Source organism: Pantherophis guttatus, chromosome 3 (assembly GCF_059756535.1).
Source record: "Pantherophis guttatus breed Tessera chromosome 3, ASM5975653v1, whole genome shotgun sequence".
NCBI classification, from domain to species: domain Eukaryota; kingdom Metazoa; phylum Chordata; class Lepidosauria; order Squamata; family Colubridae; genus Pantherophis; species Pantherophis guttatus.
This window is the reverse complement of record NC_142065.1, coordinates 122429859-122443934: the sequence shown is the minus strand read 5'-3', so window position 1 is coordinate 122443934 and position 14076 is coordinate 122429859. Positions and strand designations below refer to the sequence as shown.

The 14076-nt window shown below is 41.1% G+C and overlaps 1 protein-coding gene and 1 long non-coding RNA gene across 9 annotated transcripts in view; one reads left to right on the top strand and one right to left on the bottom strand.

Annotated features, from left to right (window-relative positions):
* The window catches only part of SLC24A3 (solute carrier family 24 member 3), a 226973-nt gene extending 220823 nt beyond the window's left edge, over positions 1 to 6150 (bottom strand). For 5 of the 8 annotated variants that reach the window (XM_034411746.3, XM_034411743.3, XM_034411748.3 and 2 more), the window contains exon 1: positions 5502 to 6095. In XM_034411746.3, the coding sequence (XP_034267637.1) occupies positions 5502 to 5649 (148 nt within the window). In that variant the 5' untranslated portion in view covers positions 5650 to 6095. Of the gene's footprint in view, positions 1 to 5501 lie in introns of all 8 variants that reach the window. The other 3 variants (XM_034411747.3, XM_034411744.3, XM_087891277.1) reach the window with 1 other exon arrangement.
* Positions 6151 to 6373: 223 nt separating this feature from the next.
* The window catches only part of LOC117662354 (uncharacterized), a 107205-nt gene continuing 99502 nt past the window's right edge, over positions 6374 to 14076 (top strand). The window contains exon 1 of the long non-coding RNA XR_015733576.1: positions 6374 to 6569. This is a non-coding gene — a long non-coding RNA (uncharacterized LOC117662354). The remainder of the gene's footprint in view (positions 6570 to 14076) is intronic.

Here is a 14076-nt window from a genome sequence, read left to right as displayed (position 1 = left end):
ATCAGAGAAGCACTTTTTTGCCCTTCTACATGTTGCTCTTTCACATATGGCTACTTAAGTTATATATAATTTCACACATTCATTTTTAAAATTACTGTAAGTTCAAATCTCACCAGGCTCAAGGTTGACTCAGCCTTCCATCCTTTCTAAGGTAGGTAAATTGAGGACCCAGTTTGTGGGGGAAATAAGCTGACTTTGTATATATATACAAAAGTATGAAGGCTATTGCTTAATGCATTGTAACATAAATGTGCTCTAACTTATATTCTGTGTGCCATGCATATACAAACATTTCAGATATCATTGTTTCTCCCTCATTCTTTTTCATTCATTCCTTCATCATTGTTTATCAGCGATTCATTATTTTTATCAACAATATAAGATATGAGCAGTGGTGAGATTCAAGTAATTTAACAACCGGTTCTCTGCCCTAATGATTTCTTCCAATAACCAGTTTGCCAAACTGCTCGGAAAGTTAACAACCGGTTCTCCCAAAGTGGTGCGAACTGGCTGAATCCCACCACTGGATATGAGGCAAAACATATTATGAATGAAAATGAATGACACAATTGATTGAAGTATGTAAGGGATTCTGATACACACACACACACATTCCCTTTTCCCCTCGGTGGGTGTCATGTGTCTTCTTCATTCTTGGGTTAATTGCCAGAGGCAGAGAGTTTGAGGGTTCTGCACAGTATCAGCTGTTCTTTGCACTGCTCTCTTCTGGACAGAAGGCTCTGATGCTATTCCTGAGTCTGCTAGAGCCGCTCTTCCAGTTTAGGAGTCATAGCCTCAAATGGTCCCACAACCACTGGGACCACATTTATATTCCACATTGTCCCTAGTTCCTCCTTCAGGCCCTGGTACTTCTCCAGCTTCTCATATTCCTTCTATCGGTACCTAATGTTGCTGTCACTTGGCACTACTACATCTATCACCACTGCTGTCTTTCCGTCCTTGTCTACTATCACAATGTCTGGTTCACTGGCCAATACCTGTCTGTCTGTCTTTCTTTCTTTCTTTCTTTCTTTCTTTCTTTCTTTCTTTCTTTCTTTCTTTCTTTCTTTCTTCCTTTCTTTCTTTCTTTTTCTTTCTTTCTCTCTCTCTCTCTCTTTCTTTTTTTCCTTACCTGTATTTATTGGCATGATACCATGCATATATATGAGTTTGATGTAATGGTTAAGGCATCAGGTTAGAACTGTGACTTGTCGTCCCACCTTAGGTACAAAGCCTGCTAGATGAACTTGGGGCAATCACTTTCTCTCAGACTTAGGCAATACAGAATACAGAATAACAGAGTTGGAAGGGATTTTGGAGATCTTCTAGTTCAACCCCCTGCTCAAGCAGGAGATCCTATATCATTTTAGATAAATGGCTGTCCAATCTCTTCTTAAAAATTTCCAGTGATGGCAAACCACTTCTGAAAAGCCTTGTCAAGAAAACCTCAATCAATAGAGATTCTCAGTCATCCAGGTCATGGTTGTCCCAAAGGTTCTTTTTCAGGAGGTTCTGGACTGTCTTGTTTTTTTCTTCGAAGACGTTTTGCTTCTCATCCAAGAAGTTGCTTCAGCTCTGACAGAATAGTAGAGAATAGAAGGATTTATATTCCTTGCAGACAGCTGGTAATCTGCATCCTTTTAGAGGGTCTTTGAAACACTTGGAGGTTTATCCGTGTCCTCAGAGTCACCTGAGTAGTGCTCCTGGTTCCTGTAGTTCGCAATTTTTCTCTGGAAATCATCCATTCCTACTGCCACACCATTCAAAGGGTGTTCATCCCAAATTGTATAGCTAAAAGTCTGTAGTCATCTACATCTCAGTCATCCAGGTCGTGGTTGTCCCAAAGGTGCTTTTTCAGGAGGCAACTGGACTTTGTTTTTTGTTTTGAAAATGTTTTGCAGATTACCAGCTGTCAGATTACCAGCTGTCTGCAAGGAATATAAATCCTTCCATTTCCCACTATCCTGTCAGAGCTGAAGCTTATTGGATGAGAAGTGAAACATCTTCAAAAGAAAAAACAAGAAAGTAGTGGTTAAGGCACCAGGCTAGAAAATAGAAAATCATGAGTTCTACTCCAACCTTAGGCACAGCTGGGTGATTTTAGACAATTCATTTTCTCTGAGCTCAAGAAAGAAGGCAATGGCAAATCACTTCCAAAAATCTTGCCAAGGATACTGCAGACACTAGGCAGTTGCTAGGAGTTAAGACTCATTGAAAGGCATTCACACACTCACACACACACGCATACAAGAAAAAACTTTGAAAAAGTTTTCCTTTCTTCACCCTTGTTGGTAGGATTCTATCTCCCCTTCTCTGAACCCCTTAATATTGAAGCAGTAATAGTATGGGACTGTCCAGGAATTAGCACTTTCATAGGTAGCAATACAGCTTTGTTGAAAAGACAGCAGAGCTTCTTGTATGTTCTTTGGAGTGCCGAGTCTACTGGTAGTCTGCAGATAATGTGCTACTCTACACTAGAATAGTGTACAGAGTCCTCAGGTTATGACAGCAATTGGGGCCAAGAATTCCATTATTAAGTGAGGTAGTCATAAAGTATAACATATGTCCATATTGCTAAGTTCCAGTTGCTATTGTAAAATTAGGACTACATTGGTCATTAAGTAAGGACCTTATATGATCACAACTTCTGACTTCCTGCCAGCTTCCCCATTGATTTGTTTGTGGGAAGTTGGTAGGGAATGTTGAAAACGGGGACACTATAACAGTCAAAACAGTGAGGATTCGTCATAAGTCAGCTCCATTCAGAGCCATTGTAACTTTGAATGGTCACTGAATAAAAAAATTGATTGTTACCTAAAGACTACTTGTAAGTGGGATATACCGTAATCTAACACAAGTATTCCCATGGTCAAAGCTTTATGAATGCATGCTACAGGAGAACAAATCTCTCATGTTTTCTAGTTCAGGTAACAGAGTTTGGCATAAGATCTCCAAGACACTAATCAAGGTCAGGTTTATGTTATACTAGACACTCTCACGTTCCTCAATGGGTAAACAAGAACTTCAGAGAATACAGTAACACTAGTAGGGGCAAAACAAATAATCTAGTTCTGATACATTTATTCAGTTTTCCACTGCATGCCCTCACAATTGAGAAGTGTTAACTTAGATTCAACCATTCACTTTCCCAGGGCTATGTATGTGACTCAGTGACTCTTCTGCATGATATGAAACATAAACATAAACCAAATGCAGATGGATTTTCCTTTGTTCAGAGGTAGGTGAGATATTGTACACAGCCTTTCCCATCACAAAATCTAGCAGGATAGTGGAATTACAAAAGAAACCTAATGAAGAGCCTTTCCACTAATTATGCAACCGTAGTTGAACAGATATATGTAATTCCTGAAAATGCTGATCGGCTGTCACAGTGGTGCCAAACAACCTGGAATTACAGATGCTTCTATGAAAGTCCAGAATGACAAGTGAGACTGTAAAATCTAGCTGGTTGAAATAACATCAGAAAATCATGGTTCCGAGGAATTTTAAACTAGAAAAAACAATAAAACAACAGAAGAACAGTAGAACAAGAGCAGTCTTGTTGACTAACTAAGCAATGGATGGAAATGTTCAAATCTCACCTCCGTCATGAACCTATAAAGAAAGACACACCTTCTCTACCATCACCTGTACCCATATAGGGAATCATTATCATCTGCCCCATTGAAAAAACCCATGGCAATGCATGTGCTCAATGCAGAGATGCTAAGAATAATTGTTACCAAATGGTAAAAACTTAGTTGCACATTGGTGAAGAATTAATTGATCCATTCTATCATTTCAACTAAAGAATCAGTTTATCAGTCAGTTAAATGTCAATAGAACTATTCATAGAGTATTCCCAAAAAAATTTAAAAATGTTTATTTATTCTATTATCTGCTATTCAGCACCACATCAGTCTGTATGGTTTCTCTAGCTAAGGTTAGACAAAAATAAGTCCTGCTGATCTAAGGCCAAGAAAACCTGAAAAATTGCAGCTTGCTCAAAAATACTCAACTTAATGACATTGATAGAGGACAGACTAATTATCTCTTTCCATGTCGAGCTGGAAGAGATTACTAGGCTATTAGGTGAGGACTAGTAACAGCACTAGTAGATGCTTCAACCCACTAAATTCTTTTCTTCCTCCCCACTCTACTAGTCAAGGTAGCATGGGGGACAGCTAGGAAGAATGGAGCATAAACTATTGTTTGGAGGAAAGATTCATTATTGACACTCTGGAAAGATATTATTAATATTTGGTTTCATTAACTGCTCAAGCCTAAACATGTGTTCTTAATAGGCCCACTGAATTCAGCTAAGCATATTTCTAGCAGAAAGTGAGTACAAGAATGCAATCTAAATATTACAGCCTTCTAAAAGCATGCATTAGATCACAAGCTGAATGAAGGTCAGTTTGGTAATATATGCAGTTTGGCTACAATCCCAGTGAGATGTGCATACAGGTCCTTCAATTGTAGGAACCCAAGCCAAATTCTAGCTTTTCCATTTAACATTTAGGCCAGTAGTTCCTTAGGTCACTGGAGGAAGTTCCATAGCTGGGGATAATGTAGAAGTCAGTAATGTGAAAAGCAAACTTCAGGCCAGTCCAGGTGATTAGTGGTCACATTTGTACAACATGCCAAACCATGGTTAATTAAAACACAGTTTATTCAGCCCCATTCCCTAGGTACTTTTAATTTACTGAACCCTCACAGGATGGAGGTCACACAACATGCTAAGTTAAAATATGGTTAGCCAGTTGGTGATTAAACTATTAGGCAAATTCAATGAATCAGTTGGAAACTTCAAAGGCCACTTATTTCCTGATGTTCTTCAGTAAGACATGTTTCAACCTCCCGGGAATATTTCTGTGAAAAAAAGCACATTATTGGGGCCGGTGAGGGAGCAGGCAAGTGCACAGCTCATTCCAATGAGGCTGGCATAGGAGAACTTCGGGGAAAGGAAAGGAAGAACTGGCGAGCCCGCTCGGCCATCCGAGTTGCCTGCAGCCTACAAGTGAAGGCTCCCGCAATGTCCATTCCCTGTCTGCAGACCGGAGTCACAGAATGGCACCTGCCAGGTAAGGTGGCGGAGGAGGAAAGAACCCGAGGACCACCCCAAAGACTATGGAGGTAGGGACAGCTCTCCCCACCCCTTCACGTTTGGGAAAGGGCAACGATCCCGCAAATGACGCCCCGCACATTTGAACCCAACCCACAAATCCGAGCATCAGGATTCCTTTCATCCGAAGGACAGAAAGGGGGATGCCAGAGAGCGCGGCCCTTCACGAGGGAAGCCCCTAGGCAGGACACCCGATCACCGAACCCACAGGCACGTATGGCCGCAGCAAAGCACCTCCACGCCGCCCGGGCGGCTGGTTGCTTTCTCCCCAACGCCGCGTCGCGGCTCCTTTCGCAGCTGCCGGAGTCCCTTCTTCGCCCCCTCCCCTCCCCGCTCCGCGACCCCGCAGGTTCACTCCCCCCTTCTTCTCACTCACCGGCTGCGGCGTCTGAGCGGCCAGCCCGCTGGCCTGCCCGGGCGCACGAGAGCAGCAGGAGCCCCAGCAGCGAGGCCAGGAGGCACAGCTGCCCCGCGCGCAGCCCCTTCTTGCGCCGCCAAGCCTGGCCCCTCTTCGGCGGCAGCATCTCAACGGACGGCGCGGTGCAGAGCGCCACGAAGGATGCCGGCGGCAGCTCCCGGACCGAAGCAAGACGCGCCCGGGCAGCCCTCTCGGCCGTCAGGAGCGAGCCGAGCCGAGCCGAGCCGAACCTCCTTCGCCGCTCACGCCGAGCCGCTTCCGAGTGCTGTTGCCCGGAGGGCGCGCGGCTGCTCGGCGAGGGCGAGGCGCTGCGCCATAGGCAGGGCTCCCCGGCTGGCGGCTGCTAAGCTTAGCGCTCTAGCCGGCCTGGCAGCGGCGGAGATCCGTCGATCGGGGGGCCCCTCTCGCCGATCGACTCCGCCCCCTCCTCGAGGCTGGGGGCGGGGTCGTTTTCGGGACCGTCCCGCCTGCTGTCGCCGCCTCTTCCAGCGAATCCCGTTCTTGGGGGAACCGGTGGACCGGCGGGGGAGCCCACGCCCCGTTGCCGCCGCCAGAGCCCGCTTCAATCCCCCTAATGGTCCAGTCTGGAAAGCTTCGCGTGGCAAGCGACTCCGGTCTCTACGCAAAGCCCAGTGGGGACCAAAGGAGGTTTGGGCAAATTCTCCATGGCTCCAGCCAGTAAATAGGGCGCGGTTTCATTTGTCTCCGGGTTTCGCTTCAACGTCTGCTGAAGGCAGCAAAAAGTAACCCTGACCATGTACAGAGTACGTGACCTCGTTCATTGAAGGATGGCACTTGTTAGGTGGCTTGGTTTTTTTTACCGACATCTGTTGAGAGAGGTAGTTGAATATGTGAATTCAACTGACATGGAAGAAAAAATCCGACCGAGAAAAAAAAAAGCTGAATTAAGACGTGAATGGTGGTAAGGATGATGGCATCCTGTCTGCAGTGTTAGGTCATAGCTCATTTCTACATAAGAGTCATCAGACAATCATCTCAAATCATCTTGCCTGAACCAACTCTAAGGTAGGATGCCTGGTCCCTAAACAATTGTGATAAACCTGGCTTCCAAAGAAGGAAGAATTCTGCTCCTACCTTTTCCCTGTTTTAGAAAAGGATTGTGGTTTCCTTTTGCATATCAACCCCAATAATTCTATCCCTCTTCCCAGGTGTTTTTTTTTTGTTTTTTGTTTTTTTTTGCTTTTTAAGCAATTTAGTCACCTAATTGTAGTAAAGATTCTTGGGATTATTTGACAACTCTACTTTGGCCTGACAAAGTTCTTGCTTTAATATGTATTTGTGATTAAAAAGTGAGGATGTTGTTTTCATTTTATTGCCTCATTCAGCTTGCATAAGCAACACAAGCAGTGAGGTGAGATCACCAGCAGCATGTGAAATCCAAGAGGAATGCCTGGGAATCCTTTGCTGTGTCACAGAGAATACCAGAAGCACCACTTCTAGAATGCACACAGATCTTACTCCGTGACATTATTTTTGTGCCGCTGTAAGGGAAAGTCAGGCTGGAGGGTGTGAGATAGGGGCTTCCTCTCTGTTTGTCTGCCCAAATGGCTTGATCTGATCCATCTGCAATGAAAGATGACCAGAAATCCCTTGGGAATATAACAGACATTTATGGTTGAATGGCACAGATAGTGACACAAAGATGACTACTAGCTATAAAACTGAAATTTGTTTCATTTGAAATAATTGGCAACAACAGAATTATCTTTCCCCTGACAAAGTTGGTGGCAACTGACCAGAAAGGAGTAGGGGGAGAGATTTCTATTATCAAAAAAAATTGAGGTATAGCAGTAAATTGCTGTAATTATTTACAAACATACAAAAGCTTTAAGATTATTCCTTCAACTTTTTCTAAATATTTAAAAGCACATTTCTTCTCAGAGGCTCTCCATAATGAAAATACATCATTAAAAACCAGGCTTTGCCCACATATGGTTAAAACATGTCTTCAGAATTTTCAGGATTACACTTAACATGAATAAATGACATGGAATCACTATCGAGAGCCAACTATCTGACATTAAAATAATCATTCAAAGATAATTGGTAGAATAATCTTTCCCTGGATGGAACAGAGACCAGATCCATGCAGATGGAATAATTGCCAGAACACATAGGTTCTCAGCCTGCGAAAATGAAAGTATTTTTTTTAAAGAAAAAACAAAAGTGACAGAAAAATTACAAAAATGCATTCAGTGTGACTGGAAATATTGCCAGTGACCTTCCATCAGAGACTTTTTGCTATTGCAAAATAGCTCCCCAAAAGAACCAATGGACTCTCAAAGAGAGACACCTCTGCCTGTACCTTTGCATCACAAAAACATGTCAATAAAAAGGTTTTTAGTTCCCCTGTGTCAGTATTCAAGCCTGCAGTAATCCTGCTGTGTCAGTGCCAGGCATCCCTAATCATAGGCTTTTAAGTAATGGTATTTCAAATTGGAAACATTGCAATTTTAGTTCTCAGCAGCCATTCCAATCTTGCCAGAAGTGCTCCAGGGTTGTACCAACAACTGTCTGGGCAAGTAAGGTCAAAATGCCCTATTTTCAAATCAGAAATGTTTTGTGTGTTCTACTTTTAAGTTCCCTTCTGCATTGAAAATTCCTGATACAGGTACTCAATTTACAACCACAGTTGAGACCAGAATTTTTGTTGCCAAGCAAGGGCACTTAAATGAGTTGCACCCAATGATTGTTAAGAGAATAACTGCAGTTGTTAAGTGACTCATGCAGTCGTTAAACAAATCTGGCTTTCTACCACTGATTTTGCTTGTCAGAAACCCTTTGGAAAGGTGGCAAATGGTGATCACATGAGCCAGGGATGCTGCAACTGTCAAATACATGCTGGTTGCCATGCACACAATTTTGACCACATGACCGCTGCAACAGTCGTAAGTGTGAAGACTGGTTATAATTAATTTTTTAGTTATGATGTAACTTCACACAGTCATTAAACAAATACTTGTAAGTCAAGGACTACCTGTATGTGATGAAATCTGCCAACATAAAGATTTTCCTGTACCTTTAAATGGTTGTACACTACCAATAACTACAGTATCCTTAAGGATAAATTACCTAAGTTAGTTATTAGATAGACTGCATGCCTCCTTGGATAGGTGATTTCAAAAGCTGGTGCAGTATGACAATTGCTCCATAGTATGGCAATTGTACTGTAAAGTTGCACAGGACTCTTTTTTTTTATCATTTCTGATGTGTAACATTTTCAATGAAGCTATTTCAAGAGAAATCCAAGATATGAAATTAAAATGGGACTGACAGCCATCTCTCTTCTCCTCCTTTTCCTCAAACTCATGTGAGGCAGAAGATGTTCTGATCAGTGAGTGCAGCAATGAACTAGCTGAAGCTCCATAAGTCTAAAATACTGTTGGTATATAGTTCATCTGCCCAGTTTTTTGTTTTTGTTTTAATTTTGATTTATATGCCGCCCTTCTCCGGAGACTCAGGGCGGCTTACAATGCGCTAAGCAATAGCCTTCATACGTTTGTATATATTTATACAAAGTCAGCTTATTGCCCCCACAACTGGGTCCTCAATTTACCTACCTTAGAAAGGATGGAAGGCTGAGTCAACCTTGAGCCTTGGCGAGATTCGAACCTGCAGTAATTGCAGGCAGCTGGTCTTAATAACCAGCTTAATAACAGGGTGCCTTAGACCACTGTACTACCAAGGCTCTTGGTAGTACCAAGTTGTGTGCACTAAAGCTGCTCTGAAAGCCTTTTTACTGGGCATGTGCTTTTGATTCTCAGAAAAGCTCAAATCTACTATGGGTTAATGCAATTCAGAATAGATATTTATTAAGATGATTGAAAGATCTTACTTATTTCTGACCCTGTTCAAGATCCTCCATGAAGCATACAGTAAGTCTTTTGATGCTGCCCTGGAAATCTGTCATGCTACAATTTGCTACCATGGCTGCCACATCAAAAATTAAATCAAAAAGCAGGGAGGGAGAATTGAAAAAACAACTGATGGTTGCTTATGAAAAACATCTTGATTGAGGATGGGTAGGAAAGAGGAATATGGGATTCTGTGATTCTGTGATTAATAAGCTTGTCTGCAACTGAGAATGCCTTTGTTATCAGACCACTATTGGTCACTCCTTTCCAAGCTTTTGGGACAAGACATTTTAGCACTGAATGGAAATCTAAGTGGCTGGCCAACTACACTGAGGGGGGTAAAGAGCAGGATATTTCTATAACATTGTTCTCAAAAAGAGCTTTGAGGAGGTTGCAGAACTGACCTCAACAAGCACTTGCTAATAGGAGGAGATGAAGAGCAAAACTGTATTCGTCCTCATGCTGAATCCGACCTGGGAGTGCAGTCTTGCTTGGGAAGCCCCAGAGTTGTTATACTGTAATCAGAAAAGTGGCAGAGAGAAGATCAAGATATATTTTAAAGAAAGTAACAACAATTTCTCTTTCCTTACACAAACAGACAGCTTATTCTCACTCTCGCTAGATATTTAGAGCCATAATTGATCATCCTGTGGGAATGCTTTCCATAAATTTAAGCTTTCTCTGAACTGAGGTGGCTGTCATGAAAACAGCTGTGGCTGCATTGTAGTCACTGGATCTTGACCATTTTCTTGGTTATTCCCAAAGGGCTTATTAGCATTATTGTTGTTCTGTAAGACGAATTCTCCCAGCAACAATAGAATTCTGTTTTCTTGAATTAAATCCAGAGTTGGAAACAAGTTGGAGCGGTTTATTTCCCAACTAATTGGGGACAGGAAGGATTGGGGTTGGAGCTCAAATCTGGCCAATAACTCAGCACAGCCTAGTTTATATTTTAAGTTTAATGTGGGACTATCTTTGAAAAATTGAAAAAGAAAAGTTAAACTTATTTCAAATTCAGCAAATCTCAAATAAGGTATCAAGATATCAATAGAACTGACTTAACTTATCATATTATATTTATGTTCTACTCCACTGGCTGTTTCTGGCACAAATTCATAAGAGGGAGATAAATGATTAAGAAATAGGAAATATAAATAAATAATAAAATAACATCATTAACTTATAAAACTGTCGGAATATACAGATCACTTTATCTCACTGATTAACAAGCTATGTCTGAAAACTATCAGAGGCAAGAAAGCTCTTGAAAAAAAATAAAATCTTTGTCAAATGAGATCCCCAACTAAAACATGCTCTTTGACAAAATAAATGCAAGTAGTCAATAAATGATTAAAAAAAACAAAAAAAAATTGAGTAGCAGATGGCAAAAATTGGTAAGGGAAAAAAAAGATAACTATACTCAAAGCAGTAAACAAACAAAATTGCAAAATTATTATGGGTGGGCTAAAGGAGATTAGGGAAATTGCAGAGAAACTGAATGTAGTCTTTACTTCTACTGAGGACATAGAAGAGATGCTGTATTTAGGAAATCAGGTGAATTACAGTAGAGGAAGGCAATGCTTGGATGTAAGTTCAATTGACAAGTTAAAAATAAACTAATATCTAGAATCAGATAATCTTCACTGTCAGATTCCTAAATAACTCAAATATGAAATTGTTGGTTTTCTGAAAAAATACTCAATTTGTCTGCAAAACTGGCATCTTTTCCTGAAGACTAGAAAATGCCCAATGTATCTCCTTAAAAATGAATTGGGAGAGGGATACAAAAGAGTATAGGCCAATTAATTAAAATGGCTGAAAGTGTTATTAAAGGTTAAATAACAAAAGAAATAGAAAAGCTTGGCTCAGCAAGGCTCTATGTTTTTCTAATGTTTCAAATTTTTAATTCCCTGGAGTAAAGTATAGTAGATTACAGCTATTCCTCAATTTACAACTACAATTAAGCCCAAAATTTCTGTCATTAAATGAGTGATTTTTGCCCCATTTTATTATCTTTCTTACCAGAGTTGTTAAGTGAATCACTGCAGGGGTTAAATTAGTAACACAGTTGTTAAGTGAATCTGGCTTCCCCACTGACAGAAGGTTGCAAAAGGGGATTGTATGACTCTGGGACACTGCAACCATCACAAAATATGACTCAGTTGCCAAGAATCCGAATTTTGATCAAAAGGGGATGCCGAAGTACTTTTAAGTGTGAAAACTGGTTGTAAGTCACTTTTTTCAGGGCTGTTGTAATTTAGAATGGTCACTAAATGAATTGTTGTAAGTTGAGGACTACCTGTTCTGGGCAAACCTAAATACAGTTAATAGCTTTGACAGATCTTTAACCTATTGACCCACCTGTCCTCATTGTCAACCCGGGTGATTAGCTCATGCCTCTGCTGTGCTTGGGGCTAATCATCCTCTTCACCCTCCTACCTCCAAGTACATTGACCACTCTCTTCCCAACCAGACAAGGACAAAAATGTCATGGCTTTTACTGAAAGCATCTAGGAAAGAGGGTAGCCTGGAAAAGAAAGCAACGTGTAGACGTTCTATCCAATCCTGGTCATAGGGGTCCTATGCTTGGTTGATGATTCAACAGATAGCAGAGTAGTTGGGACTGTATAGGAAAACCTTCATCTGCTCCCTTTTACAGTACATACAAGACATTCTTGCTAGGAACAAATATAAATTGTTGGTAATTTCTCTTAGGATCAGGGACAATTCCACCCCCAGCCTTCTATGTTGAAATCAACATCTCAAAATTAACTTTCCTTCCCTGTGTAGTGTGGTGCTAATGAAAGCTTACCAAGATAGGGTCAGGGGATGTAAAGTTATGTGAGAATGACCTGGGAGACAGGAGGAGGAGCTGCAGCCTAAACAATGATCTGATCAGCAAACTTTGAGCCTGAAGTAGAGGCTAACGCATCTCAGAAGGGACCCTCCTCAGTTTTCAGGAGAGTAAAAATGAGGAGGGGCACTTTCAGATTTCGCAAGGTTCTGTTAATGTAACCTTACAAAAAACATAGAGCAATAGAGCCATTACTCCCGGTTGTGCTTTTTGTCTGGATTACGTCACAAGGCTAACAGGGGTAACATATTTCCTCATCCTTCTTTTTGCTTTATAATCAAGATCAAAATGGCAATATCTAACTCGTCTCAGTTTACACTTGTCTAATTGACAGCTGCTGTGGGGTGAACAGGGTTTTTGCTTTTCTGTGACATGTTTTCGTTAGCTTGTAATTCATATTCTTGAAGACAACTTGCTCTGCCTATGGTGATTCCTTCTCTTTGCCATCTTATCAGCCCAAGGTTTATAGGGGAGTAAGAATAGCCTCTCCTAACTCGTTAGAGAAGGAAAACATGGACTATAAGCATATATTCCACCTTTTTTCCTAACACCTCTTGGAGTTTGAAAAGATTATAGAGTTTTTCTGATATATTGTTCCTAGTTGTATTTTCTCAGGTTTCATCAAAATAGCAGCATATACATTTACATCAAGTATTAAATGTTTAATTATTAAAGAGAAAGAAAGTATGGATATTATGTTATCCATATTCTTGTACCATTGATTCTGCCCATGTTTTAATTCTATTTTATTTTGATTGTGGAAAATGGACCCCTCATCATTCATTGAGGATGTGTCCTCACAACAAAGCAAACATCTAGTTGTCAGTCTATTCCTGACGTAGGTTGATGCAGGTCCCAGATGATCTGCATGAAAGTAAGTCAGGAAAATTTGGAAGAAGTGAGCCAGCAGCCATGCAGACAATCTGGGCACCATGAAAAAGGAAGCTTAGTGAACTGCTGGATTTCAATAAACTCCTTGCAGGATTGGATTGCCTACCTCCCATCTTTTTCAAGGGTCTCTGTGGCGCCCAGGGAGACATAACATTCCTTGCATAGTTTTTCTTTTTGTTATTTTGTTTATGAGTGTATGAGCGGAGAGAGGGCTGTATGATTTGGCTACTGGGAATATCAACCTCACAGAAGATGAAATGCAGGATTTCAAGACTGATACTCACAGCTGGAGATCTTCCCTGGTAAAATAGATGGTGGGGTACAGGGGAGAAGAAGAAGAAAGCCAGATACCAGCTCTAATTGCTGCACCCTGGGCCATCTCACACCCCTCAAAAGGTAAAATTATGCTCCTCCATTTTTTCCTCTTCTATGCTTACATTTTCAACATCCTTTTAAGAACCAAATCTATCCATTCTGTAAGACTTTTTCATCACATGTATCTGATTGTTTGATCCTCTCTCCTCTGCTCTTATTCTTTATTTCTTCAGTTCCAAATCCTTTCCTCTACTTTATATCTTCCAGTGTTTTCTTAAAATTGTTCCTCACCTGCACAACATTTTATCAGCTGGTTTGTCTCTTCTCTTCTTTCTTAAAAAAGAGGCTAAAATGCATAGGTCTCTCCCAAAGTTACACTGTCAATTTTATGTTTACACTTTTAAAATCCTGCCCACGCAGAATGCAAGAGTATTACTTAGGACAGCAGTAAGTATTCAACCCTCAACCAGATCTCTTGAGTTCTAAAAAGAAAGGCAGCTCCCCTCCCCAAATGCACACATATTTTTTCAACAGCAGAATAAGTACCCTTCTAAAGAGCTGAGTTCTGTAGAGCTGGATCTTTCTTTTTTCTAGAGTC